Source organism: Lynx rufus, unplaced genomic scaffold, assembly GCF_022079265.1.
Source record: "Lynx rufus isolate CCGP_SWC_20201006 ecotype Redwood Valley unplaced genomic scaffold, mLynRuf1.p SCAF_7, whole genome shotgun sequence".
Classification (NCBI taxonomy): Eukaryota; Metazoa; Chordata; class Mammalia; order Carnivora; family Felidae; genus Lynx; species Lynx rufus.
The window spans coordinates 100,323,548-100,347,832 of record NW_025814889.1 but is presented as its reverse complement, the minus strand read 5'-3'; the positions used below and the strand labels follow the sequence as shown (position 1 = coordinate 100,347,832).

Genomic DNA, 24,285 nt, shown 5'->3' with positions numbered 1-24,285 from the left:
GTGGCTTGGAACACTTGTAAGGCAGGCAGCATCAAGACTTTTTGTCTATATTTCTCACTTCAGACTTTATTTTTACACGTAAGACAACTGTGAATTTTTTGACCAACAGAATCTCAATTGTAACATATGAATTAAGAAAATGATGAAGTAATGCTTCAAAATTCTAAGAAAACTACTTTTAATCTGTAAGTCTATGCTCAGCCGAACAACCAATAAGGTGTAAGGACAGAAATAATTGTAACTTCAAATCATTTACCTCCCAAGTGCTGTCTCTCTCAGAAAGCTATCAGAAATTGTGCTCTACAAAAATCAGGGAGCAACCCAAAAGAGACAAAAAACAGGAGATCCAGGAAACTGAAACCAACATTGGAGCAAATGGATTTCCCAGAATAATGGCAAAGCAAAGTCTTAAGATAATGGCTGTATGTTAGTTCTAAAGAGCAAATAATCTGGGTTGGAGCAAAAAAGTGGAGAATTCCAGGAATGATTTCCTCTCCCTCCCAACTCCAAAAATGGAACAGATAAATTAGGTGATGCTGTTGGCAGATAGAGGGGTTTTATGGTTGTAATAGTATGGGATACGGGAAGGATTACTTACAATATAGAGAAAATTAAACAAGTGAAGAAAATAAAATGAAGTAACTGCTGCTTCAGACAAAAATCAAAATTCTGCAAGGAAAGAACAAATAATCATAGAACACTTCTGAGCTTAGCAGTGAGAATTTACATTCTCACAACTTACACTATGCACAGTGACTTAACTAATACTAAAATAGAGGATGGAAGAATGATTAGTGGTGAGGAGCTCTAGGACATCTAGTTATCTTAAAATAGAAAGTCAAAATATATAATAATTGATAAATCAAGAAATAACAGCATAAAAGTGGGCAATATTTATTAAAATTCAAAATCTGAGGCACCTGAGTGTCTCAGTCAGTTAAGCGTCTGACCCTTTATTTCAGCTCAGGTCATGATCTCAGGGTCATGAGATCAACCCCCGTGTCAGCCTTTGCACTGACAGTGCACAGCCTACTTGGGATTCTCTCTCTCTCTCTCTCTCTCTCTTTCTTTCTCTCTCTCGTTCTCTGCTCCTCCCCTGCATGCAGTCTCTCCCTGTCTATCTCAAATAAATAAACATAAAAAAAAAATCAAAATTCTTCTTTTTTTTCTCCTATAAATATTACAGGTATATATAAAAATAAACAAAATGCTATATGACCAAGATTAGCAATCAGAACACTGGCTGTAATGGTAGAAACATCAAAATCAATCCAACCATCCATCAACAGGAAAACCATGAAATACATTAAATCCATATAAATGAACACTGTACAGCCGTTTAAAAAGAATGATGCAGCTCTATTTGTACTGACAACGAGAAATCTTGAAGACATATATATTAAATGAAAAAGCAGAAAAAGTACTGTCATTTTTGTAAAGAAAATAGATTTCTAGATAAAAGTAGCAACATAAATATATAAAATAAAGCGTATATACTGAAAGAAACAGCTCAAGTACAGAAAATAGTTATTTCTGGGCTATAGGACCCAGGTGGTGGGGAGTGACTGCTATTTCCTACTGTAAGACTTTAAGTACTATTTGAGTTTTCAAATTGTTTATACACTACTTTGACTTAAATAACATTAACCAAAAAAACAAACAGAGGCTTAGAAGGCTAGATAATTTGAATCAACCCTCCCATTAAACTAAAAAAGTTCAATGAAATGTAAGAAACATTTCCTAAAGAGTAAAACCTAACAAGATTAAGAGCATTAACCAGGCCAAAAGTCAGGAGACGTTAAAATTCGAAGTTAGAAAACTACTTGGGCACCATCTGCCCTGGAGACAATTTGCTGATGCAGAAGAGCTGGCCAAGAAGCAAGCTAAGCAGACAAAACCAAAACAAAACAAGGGCTGGGACCCCAAAAAGCTGCACTGTAGCAGTAACTATGAACCAGAAATAAACCTGGCTCTAGCCTGTGTTTAGCCACGTGGGTGATCCAGAAAATCTAAAGCCTTGAAATTAAATTAAAGGTGTGCCTAGCAGAAACAAATGGAAACCTCATTTTAGGCCTCAAATTATTCAACAAATAATTTTTCAAACACATTGTGTGGTACATATTTAAAGACAATCAGCACATGAAGAAACAACATTAACAGATACAGACCCACAGAAACTACAAATGCTATCTTCTCACAGATTATAAAATAATTATTTACGATGTTCAAGAATACAAGATTGAAAATTTCAGCCACAAATGATTTCAGTAATACAGGCTTAAAAAATAAAATGACGAAAATGCTAGAACTGAAAAATAAAATTAAGAACACACTGAATAGATTTAACAGCAAATTACACACAGAGAATAAATGAACTGGAAGGTAAGTAAGAAGTTTCCAGAATGAAGAACACCGGAGGACAGTACACACAGAAAAGAGGGTAAAAGACACAGAGCATACAATGAAAAGGTCACACATATGTTTAACTGGAGTTCCAGAAGGAGAGCAAAAAAAGAATGGGATGGAAGCAATATTTGAAGATATAATAGCTGGGATTTTTCTAGAACTGATGAAAACGTCAATCTGAAGTATCAAGAATTCATTGCAATTTCATTCAGGGTAAATAAAAAGAAATCCACACTTAGTTAGATCATCATGAAACTGCAGAATACCAGAAACAAAGAGAAAAAACTTAAAAGCAGCCAAGGGAAGAAAAGGGAAAAAAAAAAAAAAAAAAAGCCCACAAAAGCACAATAGTTAGCCTGATTTCTCAATAGTAACAGAAGCCAGAAAATAGTGGAATGATATTTTCAATGAGTAAAACACAAAAATAAAACAAAAACTGCCAACCTAGATTTCTATACATATGGAAAATTTCCTTCAAAAATAAAGATGCAATAAAAACATTTTGTGGCAAACAAAAACAGAATTAGGTATCAGGAGACCCATATCGAAGGCAGAGGCAAGATGAGATATACAAGAATACAAAAGGAACAAATAAAATAGAGATATGCTGTCTGGAAGAAAGTGATTCAAGTTCAATGCTTTCGTTATTACTTGCTTATCCTTTCTTTCATACTCAAAATGGAAAATTCTTTTACCTGGCATTAATATCCTATTTGTCTCTGGACTCTTTGTGCTGTACATAACTGCACATCTGCAACTGGTTTACTTCAGATTCATATCTTTATCTAAAGAACTTATGTCCAAATTGTCAGAGACTACTAAACTAGATTCACTAAAAAGACTTTCTATTAACCTCTTGCTTATCTAACTGCCTCTTATTAAAACTAAAAAAGCAGATTAGCAGTAAGTAATAAAAATCATTTATACTTAGTAAATATTCATTATTTATGCTGGCATGAATAGTTAGATTATTATTACCTACTATCTGTGTGACTGCTCCCTTTTCTTTTGTAGCTTTTTCCTAAAGAATTCACATTTAGAACGTGAGCTGCAAGTTAGATTGTTGATTTCCTGTTGATTTCCAACTTATTAGCTGCATGTCATTAGTAACCTATTTAACCTATTTATATGCTCCAGTTTCCACATCAAGACAACAGTGAAAGTTGTTAGTTTTCACATAGGGTTATTTCAAGAATTAAGATTAAAGGAAATATACATGGAAAAACACTCAGCACAGCACCTTGTACAAATAAGTGTTTGATGTATGTTAAAAACTATTTTTTTTCAGGAAAAAAAGGTACATAGAATCTACATTTTAAAAACAAGGGGGGGGGGTGCCTGGGTGGCTCAGTTGATTAAACATCCGACTCTTGATTTCGGCTCAGGTCATGATCTCACAATTCAGGAGTTCGAGCCCTGTGCCGGGCTCCATGCTGACATCAGAGGAGCCTGCTTGGGATTCTCTCTCTGTCCCTCTCTCTCACTGCCCCTCCCACGCTTGCACTCACACTCTCTCTCTCTCTCAAAATAAATAAGCATTAAAAAAATAAAAAGTAAAAGCAATGAATTTTAGAAATTACTAATTTTTATAATTTAGAATAATTTTATAATAAATAATTACTTTAAAATACAAAAAATACATACTTGACTAAATCTATTCTGTTATTGATGGCAGCCCAATGGAGGAGTGTAACATTTTCTTTGTCTGGTTGCCGTACATCATAACCTGCTTCCACCAATTCTCGGCAGCGTTCATATATTCCATATCTTGAAAAGAAAAAAATATAAGATTGTTATTACTATTTCGCAACAAATGTAAAGCTGAAAGTAACATTTCCAGAAGAAAATAATGCTCTATTATGATACCTGAAAATTAAAATGGATTTCTCAATGTAAAATGTTACTTTAAAAATATCAATATTCCAACAGTTTTTCCTAATCCAGTTAGCAACATTTTCAGTTTTAAATGTCTTATCTATAAGAATGCAATATCTCATCAATTGGAAGAGAAAAGGATACCAGAAATAAAATGTCTAGTGATTGCTTGTTTTTATCAATATCACCTCTTAGTCTATAAAACACTTAAGGATGCTTATAAAAATACAGACAATTATATTAAAAAATACAGGGGCGCCTGGGTGGCTCAGTCGGTTAAGCGTCTGACTTCGGCTCAGGTCATCATCTCACAGTCCGTGAGTTCGAGCCCCGCGTCGGGCTCTGTGCTGACTGCTCGGAGCCTGGAGCCTGCTTCGGATTCTGGGTCTCCCTCTCTCTCTGACCCTCCCCTGTTCATGCTCTGTCTCTCTCTGTCTCAAAAATAAATAAATGTTAAAAAATTTTTTTTTAAATAAAAAAAATATTAAATCACAAAAAAGCAGTAACAAAAAGCATCAATGATTTAAAAGAACAAAAAGAAGAAAGGATATTTCACAAGCCTCAGGATTCTTTGTTTACAAATTTAGCTCTGATATTCCTTAGGGCAAATAAAAGAGGACAGAGGACATGTGGGGACAGGAAGTAGGGTGGGTAGGGAAAGAGTCCTGTTAGTTCAAGCCACTGAGACATAAGACAAAGTACACTGGGAGAGATCTAGGAAAGATGTTTTTATTTGATAAAGAAGATAGGCACTTGCAGAGAGCCTGATCCTACCCCACCTTTCAGCTTTTGAATACTGTTTGGCTACACAGTTTTTAAACTTTTTATTATGGAAAATTTTAAGCATAAGCATAAGCAAAAATGGAGAGCACAGTACAATAAACTACCAAGAATCCACAATGGAGCCTCAAGAACCACCAGCTTTATTCTAAACAAAATATCACGTCCTTGGAAATATGAGACACAAAAACAAATTTAAATGAGCTTTGACTATAGTTGTATTTCTTAGAGCCATCTCCAAAATGGGGAAGGCACACCACAGGGTGAGGTTGGGGGAGGGGTAGCGCAATAATGGGGCACTAGAAACAAACACTAAAATGTCTAACTATATTAATGCCATAGGTAATTAATCAAGCTTCACTAATATTTAACAGAGCCTTCACATTGCTGCCCTCACTGGCTCTGTACCGTATATGTACATGTGCACACACACGTGCACAACGTAATCAACCAAAGGGAAGAGCAAGAGTTTCACAATTCAGAGATGATAGTGGTATCTTAAGCTCTTTGTTCTTTTTCAGAAAACTGCCTACAAGTGCTTAGTTAAGTAAACTAGACACATTACCTTGAAGAGCAGAATCTACCTCACATTTTAAATGAGATAAGTGACCACGAAAATCTTTGTTTTTCTAGTGTATGTATGTATGTAAGTAATTGCTACACCCAATGTGGGGCTCAAACTCATGACTCGGAGATCATGAGTCGCACATTTCTCCAACTGAGCCAACCAGATGACCCGAAAATCTTCTTAACCATACAAAGAAGTGAACTGCATTTTCCCTCTAACAAAAAAGAAAAGTATTTCAAATGTACTGGCTTGGGGGGGCGGGGGGCGCTGAGAGGGGTAGTGACAGCAAATGAATGCACAGTATACTATCAACCATATATGCTTAAAATGGATAAAGATATTTAGTCTGTTCCTCTTCAAGGCAAAAGGGTATTTTAGACACAGTGAGAAAATAACTACTTCTACTTTAGAAGAAAACTTGCTATAAAGAGAACAGTTTTTAAAAACTGTATAGTTGAAAATGTTTGCATCATTACATAATATAGTTTCTGAAAGATCTAAATATATCACCTATGAAAACTTCCTCATGTGGATATGCTAAAATTTTTGACACAATTCTCTAACATATACGTATAAACCCATTTATTGTCATTGTAAAAATGCCAGAACCTGGATAGGTTGCAAGAACTGTCATTAAAAATGGGTATTTCAGGTTAAAAGTCAGTAAAATATTTGCTTAGTGAATAATACTGAAAAAGTAATTACTGTGACTTAGTCAATGTAGCATAGACTATAATTCTTCCATCAGGAAATTATGTATCTTTGTGAGGTTATCTTTTTTCAGAAAAAAAAAATTCATTAAAACAAAGTATCCAAGTAAAATATATTTAGGATCAGATTCCAATATCATTATAATATGAAATGTTAAATCATCTAAAATAATGAGAAAGCACATTTAATTACACTGCTCTCACTATAAATAACACTTATGACAAATATATACACCAATTTCCCCCATATTAATCTACAAATTCAATGAAATTCTAATTAAAATCCCAAATAAATATCTCATGAATTTCTCAAGTAGAACCTAAATTTCATTTGTGGGGGTGCCTGGGTGGCTCAGTCAGTTAAAGTATCTAACTTCAGCTCAGGTCATGATCTCGCGGTCCGTAAATTCAGGCCCCACATTGGGCTCTGTGCTGGACAGCTCAGAGTTTAAAGCCTGCTTCAGATTGTGTCTCCCCCTCTCTCTGCCCCTTCCCTACTTGCACGCTATGTCTGTTTGCTTGTCTCTCTCTCTCAAAAATAAACATTAAAATAAACAAAATAAATAAAATTCATTTGTGAGAGTAAAAGGCCAAAATAGCTAGGTCAGTTGTGAAGACTAAGAAATGATTAAAACAATATATATTATACAAGATGAAACGGACCAGACTGATGTCAGCATCAGGGTAGTATAAGACATCCATCATTTTGTCCCCCTTCCAACAATAATTTGGCATCTACTCATGGACAAAAGTGCCTCTGCGGCAGTTATGGGATCCAGTACCACACTAAAAGGGAGATGAGAAGTCTCATCCATCCATGTGCTGGGTAATAGGCATACAGATCTCAGTGCCCCAGCCACGGATCCTGCAGTGGCCCATGACCTGGTTACAGTCCTTCTTGGCAATGGTCTGGGAACCCTGGACAACACTGTCTTAGACAACCTCCTACAGATGAGAGAGCCTTGTGGAAATCCAGGTTTCCAGAGGAGAACTTCTACCACATTGTTGCAGAAAAAAAACTGAAGTTTGTACACACTGGAGAGGAGTACTGAATGGTGAGCTGCATGTCTGGGAGGTGTGAAGGGGCTAGCACAGCAGCAAAATAGGACTTTGAAGGGCACTAAGGGGACACATATTCCACTAACTTCTTGTGGACTCCCATCAAAATACATACAGAACTTTTACAAATCAATTACAAAAAAGACATAAGAACTCAAAATGGGTAAAAGATTTAACATGTGTTTGCACAGGAAGAAATCCAAACGGCTAATAAACATAGGAAATATATTCAACACTATTTGTTATCAGAGAAAGGCCAATCAAAACAGAAAACCAGGGCACCTAGGTGGCTCAGTCAGTTGAGCGTCTGACTTCGGCTCAGGTCATGATCTCACAGCTCGTGAGTTTGAGCCCTGTCAGGCTCTGTGCTGACAGCTCGGAGCCTGCTTCGGATTCTGTGCCTCCCTCTCTCTCTGCCCCAACCCACTGGCATTCTGCCTCTCTCTCTCTCTCTCAAAAATAAATAAACATTAAAAAAAATTTTTCTTTAAATAAAAAAAAAAAAAAACCAGAAAACCATTTCACAACCATTAAACTGACAACAATTATTCGTGTGACAAAACTAGGATTTGGCAAGAAGTAGTCAAAGAAGAACGCATTTGCTGCAGGTTAAAAGTACAAATTGGCACAGCCACTTTGGAAATCAATTTGGCAATAGTTGGTAAGGTTGAAGGAACATACTGAAGAAGCCAGAAATTCCACTTGATTTTTCTACCCTAGAACTCTTATTTATGTATTCAGGAAAACAGGAAGAAGGATATTCATTGATGCAATGTTTGTAATACTAACAAAGTACTGTAGAAGCAGTTGTAAGTATCCTTCAGTAAGTAGAATGATAGAATAAGACAAAGCAGTTAAACAATAAATTAGGTCCTTGGGGCACCTGGGTGGCTCAGTTGGTTAAGCGGCCATCTCTTGATTTCAGCTCAGGTCATGATCTCTTGGCCAGGAGATCGAGACCCAGACCAGGTTCTGCACTCAGCACAGAGCCTTGCTTAAGATTCCCTCTCTCCCTCTGTCCCTCTCTTGCTCTCTCTCTCTCTCAAAAAACAACAAAACAAAATAAATTAGGTCTTTATCAATACTGATAAATCGCTAAAGGTATATAGCTTTTTTAATTAAAAAAAAGCTGCAAAATGATATGTAAAATAGAATACAATTAGGGGCACCTGGGTGGCTCAGTCGGTTAAGCAACTGACTCTTGGTTTTGGCTCAGGTCATGATCTCACGGTTCGTGGGTTTGAGCCCTCCATCAGCCTCTGTGCCAACAGCATGGAGCCTGTTTGGGTTTCTCTCTCTCCCTCTCTCTCTGCCCCTCCCCTCCCAAAATATATAAATAAGCTTAAAAAAAAAAAAGAATAGCATACAATTTATATAAATTTTAGGTATATATTACAACAGCATATTTTTTATAGATGTTTGTAGAAATAAATGTACAAGAATGTTCGTGAGAATAATTCACAGCACTTTCAAGAGAGGTTCCCTTGAGAAGGAAGAGAGTAGTACACTGAGCAACCTGTAGCAATTACAGCAAAATGTTAGTAGCATCTGATTAATCTGACAGTTATATTCTTCTCTACACTTTACACTGTAGGATTGAAATGTTTCACAATTTAAACGTTTTTAAAGATAGAAATTACAGACAGATACTTTTCAAGAAATTGAATAGTTAGAAGAGTATGTAAGGGATAAAAAAGGGTGGTTGTTTTCTTCTTAAGATCAAAGATACTGGAGTATATTTGCTGATGGAAATGATACATTTGGGTGAGACAGATTAATCACGAATGAGAGAAAGGAGATATCAAAAGAAGGAGTCTCAAAAGGAAAGATGAATGTAAAACAGTGTAATCGGTTTGCTAAATACAGGGGGCACAATGTGCTTTGATATTTGACTATATGTAACATTCAAGAAGGCAGAGTGACATCAGTGAACTAAGGACCTTTGAAAGTTTGTCTCTCCACAAAAAAAAAACGAAAAAAATGGCAAAAACTGTCAAAATTAACGCTTTCAGAACTATGGAAATTAACAAAAGGCTTTCAACAATCCAAAGAGCATTCAGTCAAAAAAACAGCTGAATTTCGGTAAGAAGAGAGAATTTTGTGGTATTTTAACACAGAGTCCCAGACTCCCAGAGTCCCTGAGTCCCAGTCCCAGACTCTCTGCTCCCAGCAGCCTTGAAAAATGTTTGTATTCCTGGTACCAACATCACCAGCTAGACTCCAAGACCTGACCTTTATTGCTTGAACTCACCAACCTTCATCCCACATTTTTCCTTAAGCTCTTCTTTCCAGCTTATCTCTTAACTCAGAAATGGAAACCAAAACCACCCCTCAAGCAATAGCAACTGCCCAGACAGGACCTCCAGCCAGTCCAGACCATCCAGACCAGTTTGAGCATAACCTCTGAATCGCACCTGCACAGACTGTGGCATAACCTCTAGAGTGACTGACAACTACCTTTACTCATTATAAGACCAAAATCTCCGCCCAAGGAGGAGCACATGACTCTTTTTTTTTTTTTTAACGTTTATTTATTTTTGAGAGAGAGACAGAGACAGAGTGGGGAAGGGGCAGAGAGAGAGGGAGACACAGAATCCAAAGCAGGCTCCAGGCTCTGAGATGTCAGCACAGAGCCCTAGGTGGGGCTTGAACTCACGAGTCGTGAGATCATGACGTGAGGCGAAGTTGGATGCCCAACCAAGCCACCAAGGCACCCCAAGCACATGCCTCTTTTACATAACATACAATGTGTATACAGGCAGGTTTCCTTTTCCTTAAGGTGTGTGTGCAACCGTATGCCCATCTCTACATATGATGACAAGGATCTCCTTTTTAAATATTCATCTTAACACTAAATAAAAGGAATCCATCCACCCTTGCTCAGGGAGTCACAGCTTTGCAAGTTATTTCCCATGATCTCATTTGCTGCAAATAAAGTTTAACTAATGTGACAGCTCCACCTGGTGTATCTGTGACTCACCAAGGAGCAAACTCATACTGGTTCCCTTACACTAGTACCAGAGTAAGCAGAACAGGGATGGAGTTCTTGCAAAGCCTTCTTCCAAAAGAGAGGTCATTGTTTGACCTGTTTGGTGGTTCCCTAGAAGAGTCCACTTGAAAGGCTTATCTACTGAACCTAACTTAAACTGATTAAAAGCTTCTGTCTGGGGACTGCCAATGTTTTAACATCACAGTTGCTTGAGAGGATGTGTAACAGCTGGGGCAAACAGACAAATCTGAGGAAAGAAACAAAGGCTGAGGAATGAGATATCCATAGGGGCTTTGAAAAGCTCAGACATATTCCTGGGAATCTAGAAAGCCATGCACAAGCATAAGGTTATGTGCATATATTCAACAGAAACCTAAGAAAACCCTAAGCTCTCACATCAGATTGACTTTGAGGTTCCAGGCAAGCAAACAATGAAGGCTAAGGCATTGGAAAACTGCCTGGAAGAGTACTGAGTGTCCAAACCATACAGAAAGTCCCTCAACAAAGACCAGGATTTACTGGTTCTAGGGATTTAAGAAGTTTCTGGGGCACCTGGGTGGCTCAGTCGGTTGAGCAGCCAACTCTCAGTTTTGACTCAGGTCATGATCTCACAATTTTGTGAGTTTGAGCCCCACATGGGACTCTGTGCTAACAGTGAGGAGCCTACTTGGGTCTCTCTCTCTCTCTCTCTCTCTCTCTCTCTCTCTCTCTCTCTCTCCTGCTCTCTCTCTCTCTGCACCTCCCCCATTCACACTGTCTCTGACTCTCAAAATAAATACATAAAGGTGAAAGAAAAAAAGAAAAAAAAGAAAAAAAGTTTCTGTCCAATCATTTACTTACCACTAACTGAGCTGACACTTCAGTGGCCACACATGACAAAGACAGTTTACAGAATTAATTTAGAAATGGCACAAATAACAACAACAAACCCCAGGAGAATCTGATATTAGAACTGTGACCTCATATAATTTTAACAGTCTAGTTTTCAACAAAAAAAAATTAAAAGACATGCAAAGGAACAAGAAAGTATAATCCACTGAGGGGAACAGAAAGCAATTAACAGAAACTGTCACTGAGGAATCCCAGACATTGGACTGACTAGACAAAATCTTTAAATCAGCCATGGTAAATCTGTACAAAGAGCTAAAGTATGAGAACAATATCTCACCAAATAGAGAATTATCAATAAGGAGAAATACATGTGCTCATATTTTACTTAAAATATAGGTATCAAAGAAGAAAACAACTATAACAAAAAACTTACTGTGTAGCCTTCACTATGTCCCATGTGCTGTAATCATCAATATGAGTTTTCCGTCCAAGAGATTCACCATATCCATGGTTATAATGGCTTTGGGATTTGATTTCCTGTTAAAGAGTAAATTACACAAAGGCAAAAGTTCAGAAAAGAGATACAGAGAACATTTCAATATTTTACTACCAGTTTTGCACTGTTTGAAGAAGGTTCATTATTGAAATGGTTGTTACCTTATTCTGAAATATGTCCTCTTCAGAGAAAAAGCATGTTCAAATAGATCTACCCCTGCACATACTCTCAAAACACAAAAGCTGCCAGACTAGAGATGAGTGACAAATTTGTAACTGAAATTCATCTTTAGCTCCACAGAACTCTGAACTTCAACTCTCATTCTCTCAGACCAATTTGTCTTTTATTCCAGCAAAACCTCTACCTTGAGCATTCTATTTTTTATTTCTGAATTTGGTTGAGTATAGTGAACATGCAATATTACAGTACCTTCAGGTGTACAACATAGTGATTCAACAAGTTTGTACATATCTAACACTCTAAAACCCTCATCACATGCCACAGGACACCTGGGTGGCTCAGTCAGTTAAGTGTCCAACTTGTGATTTCCGCTCAGGTCATGATTTCACTGTTCCATGAATTCAAGCCTCGCATCAGGCTCTGTGCAGAGCCTGCTTGAGATTCTCCCTCTTTCTCCGCCCCTTCCCTGCTCACACTTTCTCACTCTCAAAATAAATAAACTTAAAAAAAAAATTTAGGGGTGGCTGGGTGGCACAGTCTGTGGCTCAGTCAGTTGAGCATCTGACTTTAGGTCAGGTCATGATCTTGCAATTTGTGCATTCGAGCCCCCGATGGGGTTCTGTGCTGACAGTTCAGAGCCTGGAGCCTGCTTTGGATTCTGTGTCTCCCTCTCTCTCTCTGCCCCTCCCCCACTTGTGCTCCCGTGCCCGCGCTCTCTCTCCCTCTCTCAAAAACAAACATTTAAATTTTTTAGTTTTCAAACTTTCATCACATGCCAAATAAACTCTAAGGTGGTAAAGAAACAAACCAACAGAGATTACTCTTCTATTATTTTCAGATACTATCTTTTCTTACACTCCTTCATGCTGAGGGCTTGTTAAGCATCTATGTTGAGATGAGTAAGGAACAATGGGGCAGCTCTGATAAAATGTAAATCTACTTAAATAGTTCTAAAAAGGTCAACACTCCTAATTTTAAACAGTTTTACAGAATATTACATCCCATTCAAAGCTAGTATGTTGTAATTTTGTATTTAACAAAACTTGTTATGCATAGTCAGCTTCCTCAATATAACACAGCACCAAGATACAATTATGTTTATTTTATATGACAACAAAACACAGAGCATGTTTGGCCTGCTGTACATAAAGCACTATACAATGTACTGCAACCTCAGGCCAGAACATGGTAAGGGCAGTGCAAAGTTTAAGAGGGTGCCAAAAAATTCAGTCACCAAGAATAAAAGTGCCCAAGTGTCCACTGATAGATGAATAAAGATGTGGTATATATGTACAGTGAAATATTAGCCATAAAAAAGAATGAAATCTTCCCATTTGCAGCAACATGGATGGAGAGAGGGTATAATGCTAAGTGAAATAAGTCAGAGAAAGATAAATATCATGTGATTTCACTCATATGTAGTATTTAAGAAACAAAGAAAGAGACAAACCAAAAAACAGACTCTTAAGAACAAACTGATGGTTACAGAGGGGAGGTGGGTGAGGGGATGGGTGAAATGGGTCAAGGGGATTAAGAATACAATTATCATGAGCACTGAGAAATGCAGTAATTCCATTAGCAACAGCTTGGTGTAACAGAAAAAGTCCTTAACTGAGAGGCTACTGAATCCAAAGTCTGTCATTTTCTTATCTAGGCTACACCCAGTGAGGCAATTCACTACTGTAGGATTCAGGTCCCTTATTTGTAAAAAGAGAAGGATGAATACTCACTCTCCCTCTCCAGCTCTCCTACCTGAGCGCTTTCTCTCTCTCACTCTCTCTCAAAACAAAACAAACAACAAAAAAAAGAGAAGGATGAATAAAATGAGGTCAGAGTTTCTCTGAGGTGCCTCAAGGACCAACAACAAGGTGTTAAAGAGCTTCATTACTCTCAATTCTTTAAACACAGCATTTTGTTATCTACCCTGCCTTTTAGATACTGAGGTTTTATATAAGATTTCTTTAATTGAAAAAACATTAGCAGCTTTTTTAAAAAAAGTTTAAAAACTACTAGATTACAAGTCCTCCAGGATCCCTTCTAAGGCTAACACAGTGATTTTCTGTATTGGAGTAAAGAAATTATGCCATATGAAGATCCTTAAAGTACCTAGTTCGCAGCCAAAGGTTTTTACAACCCTGGTGTTGTTGAAGAGAACTGGAATGAGAAAGCACCTCCCCAATCTAATGCTGACATAGTAGACAAGAATGAGAGGAGCTGGGAGAGCTCAGCTGCTGCACACTGCTGCAAAAAGAAATCAACATGACAGAACTGAAACTCACACAGCAGGTACAGGCAAATGCTGGCTTGTGTATCAAGATGATAGATGCCACAATACACGTTTATTCACATGTCCAGATGGAATATAACCAACTAACTAGTTACCAACTGTCTGTGTGCAATCTAGTTAACTTTTTTTAAATGCCAGACTTATTAAACCTTTAGGTTACATTCATTTTTAAAAGCGGCAGTGGGAGGGGGGACATCTGTGGGGGACATGAGGGTATGTGAGATCAAGCCCCACGCCTGGCTCCATGCTGAAAGTGTGGAGCCTGCTTGGGATTCTCTCACCTCCTCTCTCTCTGCCCCTTCCCTGTTCATGTGCACATGCACACTCTCTCAAAATAATCTTTTTTTCTTAAAAAAAAAAAAAACTTAAAAAAAATTAGCAGTCTCCAACATAAAGGCTAATATGCTAGATATAAAGATGCTAAAAAATACAGCCAAGGATATAGTTTCCTTAATGGCAGATGATACTGAAATGTGTCTGAAAATAATAGGGCCACACAGAGAATTCAGGGCAGCATGAATGAAGGCCTCCCAGGTCAGCCACACTCCCCATAAAAACATACATATACCAATGTGAAAGAATGATCGTTCACCTGGTGAGAGAAGGATGCATCTTCCTGTTCTTGGGGAGTGTGTGCACTCCCTGGACTCTTCTGACTGTTCTGGACTCTCTGGCCATATACCAAGCTCTGAGAAAAGCATGAATAACATCACATTTGACAAAATAGGCAAAGGATATGAAGAGAATTCAAAAGGGGTAAAATACAATTGCTGGAGAGAGAGAAAGGGAGCAAGAGAGATGAAAAGATGCCATAATTCCAACCCCCCCCCCCAAAAGAGGGAGAAATCAATTTAACAGCATTCTAGGGCATCTATGTTAACTACAAGGCACATGTTACCTGCCTATCTTTGGTGCACAGCCCACATACACAGTGAATTAGCAAGCCAGCAGGGATTAAGTATATGCCTGTGACTTGCACTGTGTAAATGTCTGCTGTCAGGTATCATTCTAATAGGATAGACTCTGAATCAAGAAGTGAAATGTACTTAATTATATAATATTGAGTCGCTCACATTTAATCCCATTAAATGTAGAGAGATAAAATTAGAGCACTATAAAGGGTTTCTGACAAGAACAAATAAAAGGAAAAAAGGTCCACGCACACTTGACTTACTTTTAAGTTCCAGCTAAAATTGACAACCCAAACGTGAGAACTTCTTAAAACCTGAGGTAGTGATGAATTAAATTCTATGGATACCATAAGGATTTTTTAAAAAGGAGTATCAATTATATATAACAAAAAGACAGCACAAGAACAAAACAAATATAACCAAGGGAATAATGAATAAGGAAAACCAGTAAACATTACAAGATTATAAAATGATTTTTAAATGTATTTAGGTAATAGTGCCAGCAGATGGCACTACACTCAAGACAATTCTTCCTAACTTTTTTTGCTGCACTCTTAACAGATTAGACAAAAATGATTTGATTATACAATGGAAAGATTTCGAATCAAGTTTTTTCAGTAAGCAACAGGTCCCATTTATTACATATTCTACTGTGGTCCTGGATCCCTGGCTAACACTACATGATAGTTGATTCTTTCTCTTTCTTCTTCTTTTTTTTTTTTTTTTTTTACAATTGTTGCTTCTAATAAAGAATCCAATTTGACCCACAGGTTCTCTCATACTGTAGTATTGCCACCATCACCTCAATCCAACTATCAAATTAATCTTGCTTGCTTCCAACAAACTTTAGAGTGGGAAAATGTTCATCACCTAGCTTCTTTAAAAACTGGTTTTCAGGGGCGCCTGGGTGGCGCAGTCGGTTAAGCATCCGACTTCAGCCAGGTCATGATCTCGCGGTCCGTGAGTTCGAGCCCCGCGTCGGGCTCTGGGCTGATGGCTCAGAGCCTGGAGCCTGTTTCCGATTCTGTGTCTCCCTCTCTCTCTGCCCCTCCCCCGTTCATGCTCTGTCTCTCTCTGTCCCAAAAATAAATAAACGTTGAAAAAAAAAAAATTAAAAAAAAAAAAAAACAAAAACTGGTTTTCAGGGGCAGCGAGGTGGCTCAGTCAGTTAAAGCGTCCAACTTCAGCTCAAGGTCATGATCTCACAGATTGTGGGTTCGAGCCCCTCACTGGGCTCAGGCTCTGTGCCGACAGCTCAGAGCCTGGAGCCTGCTTTGGATTCTGTGTCTCCCTCTCTCTCTGCCCTTTCCCCCCTCATGCTCTCTCTCTCTCAATAATAAAACTAAATAAATAAATAAACAACTGGTTTTCACTTTATTTCCCTCTGGAATCCATATGTATACAAATATTTGTAACTATATACATATGTATATGGCATACTGTTTTTTTCTATCCACAGGCATTTGATGAATAGATGCCTTCATGTGTATTTTTCTCCCTTTCCTACCTTCTTAGGAATAAGCTTTATTTTTAGGATTTTTATTCAGAATAGTTTCAGATTTACAAATAATGCAAAGTTCTCATATTCTACACACCCAGTTTCCTCTAATATGAATACCTAGCATTAGTATGCCATATTTGCTACAATTAATGAACCAATATTAATATATTATTATTATTATTATTACTATTATTATTAACTGAAGTCTATATTTTAGTCAGATTTCCTTAGTTTTTACATAATATCCTTTTTCTCTTCCAGGATCCCATCTAAGATATCACATTACATTTAAGTTGTCATGGCTCCCTAGGCTTCTCTTGGCTTTAATAATTTCTCAGACTTTCCTTGTTTTTGATGATCTTGACAGTTTTGAGTAGTCAGGTATTTTACAGAATGATCCTCGACTGGGATTTGTCTGGATTTCTTTTCATTGTCAGACTAGAGTTATGTGTTTTTAGGAGAAAATGTTTTCTAATTTAACCTAATTTTTAAATTTTCTTTCAATACTACTATACAATCCTTATTTGTCCAAATACTTTTATGTAGTCTGTAATTATAGTACTCATATTTTATATTCTTCCATTTTACATTTCTTCATACCATTACAGGTAGTTTTTATAAGTAATGCTTTTTACCACTACAAAATACTTAAACTGATATACTGAAACATTTCCTAGTCACTTGAACATTCAGGTTAATCTTACATTTCCTAACTAAACTCAGATGTTTTTTTCTTAGGCATTCCCTTCTTAGTCCTCCCCTAACATTCTCTTGACCATTGGACTGTAAACTATAACAAATCAAATTTCATATTTCACTAGAGATTCTCAATTTTATCTTCCAACTACAGGATTCGGACCAGCATTCTTTTAATATATCTCCTAGTTGGCCTGAAAATCTTATGGAAGTCACCTCTCCTTCCTGCCTTTCACACCCACAGCCAACTCTTCTCACCAGTAGTCCAAGCTCAAGTGCTGGTCACACTTCCAATTTGGCTCCAGAAAACTACAGGGCAAACACAAAATGTCCTATCTGTGGCAAATTCTGAGGAAGTACCTTTTAAGCACTGTAAGCTGTTTTGTTTGTTTTTTAAATGTGTCAGTCAAGTGCACGTGTACATTAGGTTTCAAATTTAATTACCAAATTGCAAATATCATGGCAAAGAAACACTGAAAAGCCTAAAAGAAGAAATTCACAAATCACATCTTCAATTGCGAACAAAGGCACTCAGGTACCTAGCTCAGTAGTTAACAATCAGGAAGTTCTGAGCAAAATTACAGATTACACGTACAATTTATTTTTTAATTTTATTTTTTTAATTTACATCCAAATAATTTAGCATATAGTGCAACAATGATTTCAGGAGTAGATTCCTTAATGTCCCGTACCCATTTAGCCCATCCCTCCTCTCACAACCCCTACAGTAACCCTGTTTGTTCTCCATATTTAAGAGTCTTTTATGGTTTGTCCCCCTCCCTGTTTTTATATTATTTTTGCTTCCTTCCCTTATGTTCATCTGTTCTGTGTCTTAAAGTCCTCATATGAGTGAAGTCATATATTTTTCCTTCTCTGACTCACTAATGTTGCTTAGCATAATACCCTCTAGTTCCATCCATGTAGTTGCAAATGGCAAGATTTCACTCTTTTTGATTGCCGAGTAATACTCCATTGTATATATATACCACATCTTCTTTATCCATTCATCCATTGATGGATATTTGGGCTCTTTCCATACATTGGCTACTGTTGATGTGTTGAATAAGAAGGTGCTGTGGCCAAGATCAAAGAGGTTTTTGCCTGCTTTCTCCTCGAGGATTTTGATGGCTTCCTGTCTTACACTTAGGTCTTTCATCCATTTTGAGTTTATTTTTGTGTATGGTGTAAGAAAGTGGTCCAGGTTCATTCTTCTGCAGGTCGCTGTCCAGTTTTCCCAGCACCACTTGCTGAAGAGACTGTCTTTATTCCATTGGATATTCTTTCCTGCTTTGTCAAAGATTAGTTGGCCATACGTTTGTGGGTTCATTTCTGGGTTCTCTATTCTGTTACATTGATCTGAGTGTCTGTTTTCGTGCCAATCAGATGTACAATTTTAAAAGATCATCTAATCATTTTTTTTTCCTCCTCACCACCTCCACAATACATTTTTCCTCCTTCCTGTATGATTTACTAAAAGGCATTTCCAACTACCAAAATGTTCATATTAAATCTCATTCAATCTTGATTTAGTCTCCCAAAATTTCAGGTGTAATTATTTTTTTTAATGTTTATTTATTTTTGAGAGAGAGAGACAGACAGAATGTGAGCAGGAGAGGGGCAGAGAGAAAGGGAGACATAGAATCTGAAGCAGGCTCCAGGCTCTGAGCTGTCAGCACAGAGCCTGATGCAGGGTTCAAACCCACAAACTGTAAGATCATGACCTGAGCCAAAGTCAGACGCTTAACCAACTGAGCCACCTAGGTGCACTTCAGGTGTAATTAATTAGCTACCAAGTCTTACTATTTTTCTCCAAACAAATTCATCAGTTCTTTTCTGTTATTGCCTCTATAATACCTTCTCAAATAGTCTGTCTACCTTGCTGTTCCAATCACTCCCCTGCTTAAAATCTATAATCATGTATATAGGTTAAAACGGTAACATTTCAGTAATCATGCAAAATTGCATGAATTGGCTCCAACTTCTTCCAGCTTTGGTATCCACCATTTCCTTCCAAGCATCCTACATGTTTTTGTTTGTTTAAATGTTTATTTATTTTTGAGAGAGAGAGCAGAGCAGGGGAGGGGCAGAGACAGGGAGACACAGGATCCCAAGCGGGCTCTGAGCTGACAGCAGAGAGCCTGTGAGATCATGACCTGAGCAGAAGTCTGACACTCAACCAACTGAGCCACCCAGGCGCCCCAACATCCTGTATGTTTAACAGCCATTGCAAGGTTTTGTATATTGAAAACCTCAGTGTCCTTTTGCTCATGTTAGCTATTCCACTTAGAAGACACACCCCATCTCAGGTCTGGCAAACTTTTACAAATCCTTCAATTCACAATTCAAATGTCATTACAACATTCCTTGTTTCCCTCAGGCAGAGTTAGTGATCCCGTTTTCTGTGTTCTGCAAACAATAATTACAGTACTGTGTGATGGTGTGTTAGTTTCCCATTGCAGGTGTAATAGGTTACCACAAACTTAGTGGCTTAAACCAACACAAATATATGATCTTATAGTTCTGGAGATCAGAAGTCCAAAATCAAACATCAGTATCACAGGTGTCAACAGAGCCATGCTCCCTGAAGAGGTACTAAGGTAGAAGCCATTCTTTGCCTCTTCCAGCTCTGGTGGCTTCTGGCATTCCCTGGGTTGTAGCGATATCACTCCAATTTCAGGCCAGCATCTCCGAATCTCTCCAGTCTGCTTCATATAGCCTTCTGCATGTGTGTGTGTTCAAATCTCCTTCTGCCTCCCTTTTATAAGGATACATGTGATTATAATCAGAGTCTGCCTGGATATCTAAGATAACTTCCCCATCTCAAGACCCTTTATTTAATTATCCCTAGAGGCTCTTTTCCCTTCATAAAGTAACAGAGGTTCCAGGGATTAAGACTTGATATCTTTGGGGGGCCATCATTCTGCTTACCATAGGACAGAGGCAAGTTCATATTACATAAACTGGTGCTATCTGTAGTTTTCTCTTGGCTATCAAATACCCTCAATCATTGGTGATAATGTGGCTCTCTCCTGTGGAGCATTTTGAGATTTCTGAAATTCACCCCATGAGGACAAACAGTAACTCTTAACCAAACTTTGGTCAGAGTCCTCTGAGCCCTCTTCTCAACTAGGCCTCGCCCTTATTCCCCATAACTTTACTAGGACTGCACAGTTTAGCTTTCAGAAAGAATTCTGTTGAGTTAGTTTAGCAAGAATCCCCCTACCCTTGATGTCTCCTTTTAGTATTCCCATCCACTGAGCCCCTCATTCTGTTATAAATCCCCAGTTGTCCCTGCTGTATTCAGAACTGAGCCCAGTTCTATACTGAGGGGCTTCTTTCCTCCCTATTGTAATAGTTCCTGAATGAAATTCATTTTTCCCATTCTAACTATTGTCCAGCTCTGGTTTTCTCTGACAGAACCTCCCTCTGTAACATTTTCTGGTATAAAATAGGCATTCTCTAGCTCATTTCTAAAACTCCTCCTCAGCTCTTATGCTAGTGGTATAACCCTGGGGTTGCTTATGCCAAGCAGAAAACTTTCTTTTGGTAAGTTTATTTCATGATGGCTCTAGCCTATCTAGCCTCTAAAGTGTTTGCCTGGTCCAAAGGAAATACTCTTAACATCACTGCACACACAGAGGAAGCCCTCTCTCTGGCTCTTCCACTGCAAGGCTATTTTATGTATCCCTTACCTTTATACTTCACCAGGAAAGCAGCAGCAGCCCCCCATCTCTGGGCCTTCAAAAACTCCAGGGGACCCAAATCACACTTTTCCATGAATTCTTTAACAAGACAGCATCCCAAGAGAAGCCTAACTATTTTTTGCAACCCAGCAGACATCCAGCTATAGACACATTTTCCCTCCTGAAAAGTGCCCATCTTTCAAAGAAATTGTTTGCAACCCACAAAGGACAATAAAAACACTACATCACTCCATTTTGCCTTGATAACTCTTCAAAGAGCCCTTCTTCCCAGTAAAGTCTCTATTTTGTATAAGCTGGAGGTAATAGAGTTCCAGGACAAATCATGGCCACTTCCCATCAAGTTCAGCATCTCTGTTTACACTACAGGGATCTTTTGTCAGCTACTGTCCTCAGCTTTGAGCTCCAAGAAACATGCTTAGATGACAAGAAGAGTTTCACTTAATATCTTATTATATACAAATACATCATAAAGTATTTGTCCTTTCATACCTAGTACTTTTCACTTAACATCACGTTTCTTAGATTTTTCTGTGCTGATAGATGTTGTTCTAGTTTATTCAATGCAACTGCTACATGGAACTTGATTAGATGAATAAATACCATACATTTCCCTGAGACTTTTTGCCATTATAAACCATGAACAATCTTACACAGAGCTTACCAGTAAAAGTTTCTCTGTGGTAAACACCTAGTAGTAGAACTTCTGGATAAAAGGACTTTGAGTATCTTCAACTTCATTAAATTGCTTTCTAAGGTGGTAATACCAGTTTATACTCTCACTAGCAATGCAGTTTTCCTTTCACTATACTTGGATTTACCAAACTTAATTTTTAGGAAATCCGATGGGTACCAAACTTATACCTTGTTTTGATCTGCATTTCCCTGAATCAAAGTGAAGAAAGTTTATCCAGGAGAAATCAACTGTATCAATGGAAATTAAAAGTCAAGAAGGATAAGGGCCTCATGCTGACCAGTGGATTTAGCAACATAGATGCTGCTTTACTTTGACAAGGTAGGGCATATGCCAGGCTGGACTGATTAAAGATAAGACGGGAAGGAAAGGAACTGGGAACAGCAAATATAAGCAACTTTTCTGAGGAGTTTTGCTATAAATAAGAGCAAAGAAATAGGGCAGAAGACAGAAGGTAAGTGGGATAAAAAGAAAATATGGTTTGGTTTGGGGATTTTTTTAGGATGGGAGAAATTATCACTAGTACATATAATCTGATAAAGCTAAAAACTGATGAAGTAGGAGTATGAGAACTGCTGGAGAGATGCCATAAGTCAGCCTGAGAGGATAGAAATCAGTGTAACTAAACATATACAGTACTTTTATGCTGAAAACCACAAAACACTGATGAAAGAAATCAAAGATCTAAATAAACAGACATACCATATTCATGGATTGGAAGACTTAACATGGTAAAGATGCCAATTCTCCCCACATTGATACATGGGTTTAACGCAATTCCTATCAAAATCCTAGCAAAAATTTTTGTAGATGTAGACAAGGTTATTCTAAAATTTATATAGGAAGGCAAAATAGCTAAAATAATTCTGAAAAAAGATTAACAAAGTAAGAAAGCAGTGACTCAATTTCAAGACCTATTATATAGCTGCAGTAATCAAGATGGTATAGTGTTGGCTGAGGGATAGATACATAGATCAATAAAGCTGAACACAGAACCCAGAAATAAACACACACAAATATGTTCAACTGATTTCTGACAACAATGTAAAAGTAATTCAGTGGAAGAAAGGTAAGCTTTTCAACAACGGGTATTGAAGCAGCTGGACCTTTACAGGCAAAAAAAAAACAAAAAAACAAAAAAAAAAACCCAAAAAACAAAAACCCTCAACCTAATTGTCACACTTTATGCAAAAAAACCCTCAAAACTGATCCTGAACTTCAATATTTTAACGACACTATAAACTGTAAACAAGAAAAAGAAAGTCTTTGAGATCTATGGCTAGGCAAGGAGAATCTTAGACTTGACAGAAAAAAATACAGCCCATAAAAGTAAAAATGTATAAACTGGGTCTCATCAAAATTTGAACTTATCCTCTAATAAAGACCCTGTTGAGGTTGAAAAGACAAGCTATTGACTGGGAGAAAATATCTGCAAACTAAGACAAAGAACTAGTGTCTAATATACATACTAAAAACTCTCAAAACTCACCAGTAAAATAAAGAATCAATTGAAAAAAAAACTGGCACAAGACATTGTTATGGGCTGAACTGTGTCACCCCAAAATCAATTTGTTGAAGCCTAGCTGCCAGTACCTCAGAATGTTACTGTATTTGGAGCAGGCCCTTTAAAGAAGGAATTAAGTTTAAATGAGGTCATGAGGGTGGACCCTAATCCAATCTAACTGGTGTCCTTAAAGGAAGAGGATATCTGGACACAGACACCAGGGGCACTGTGAGCACAGAGGAAAAACCATGTGAGGACACAGCAAGAGAGCAGTCATCTATAAGCTAAAGAGTGGGACCTCAGAAAAAACCAAACCTACTAATACCTTGATGTTGGACTTCCAGTCTCAAGAACTATGAGAAAATAAATTTCCATTATTTAAGCTATCTTGTGTGTGGTGTTTGTACGCCCTAGCAAACAAAAAGGATATAAAGATTTCACCCAAGAGGATATAAAGTCATATTTCACCCAAGAGGATATAAAGATGGCAAATAAGCACATGTAAGCATAGCTGGCATCATCTGCCATTAGGGAAATGCAAATTAACACCACAATGACTTATAATCATATACGTATTAAAATGGGCTACAATCATTAAGTGTCAACACCAAATGCTGGTGAGGATACAGAGATCAGATCACTCACACACTGCTGGTTGTGTACAGTCACTATGGAAACCAGCTTGACAGTTTCCTAAAAACACTGACATAAAACTACCATATAACCCAGTAATTGCACTTCCAGGCATTTATCCCAGAGAAATGACAACTTATGTTTACAACTTATGAAATGCACACAAATGGTTAAAGTAGCTTCATTTATAATAACCAAAAGCTGTAAACAACCCAGATATCTTTCAATAGGTAAATGATTACACAAACTGTAGTATATCCATATACTACCCAGTAATAACAAGGAACAAACTGATGATGTCCGCTACAACCAGATCAATCTCCAGAGTATTATGCTGATTGAAAAAAGCCACACCCATAAGGTTACAAACAATTATGATTCCATTTAAATAACATTCTTAAAATTACAAAAACTACAGAAATGGATACTAGATTAGCATGATATACAAAGGCAATACAAAGGAT

At 37.6% G+C, this 24,285-nt stretch overlaps 1 protein-coding gene across 1 annotated transcript in view; it reads right to left on the bottom strand.

Moving 5' to 3' along the window:
* The window catches only part of ZDHHC17 (zinc finger DHHC-type palmitoyltransferase 17), an 89,585-nt gene that overhangs the window by 53,302 nt on the left and 11,998 nt on the right, over positions 1-24,285 (bottom strand). The window contains exons 2-3 of the mRNA XM_047065789.1: positions 11,652-11,755; positions 4,051-4,173 (exon numbers count right to left, since the gene is read on the bottom strand). Coding sequence (XP_046921745.1) covers positions 4,051-4,173; positions 11,652-11,755 — 227 coding nt within the window. The remainder of the gene's footprint in view (positions 1-4,050; positions 4,174-11,651; positions 11,756-24,285) is intronic.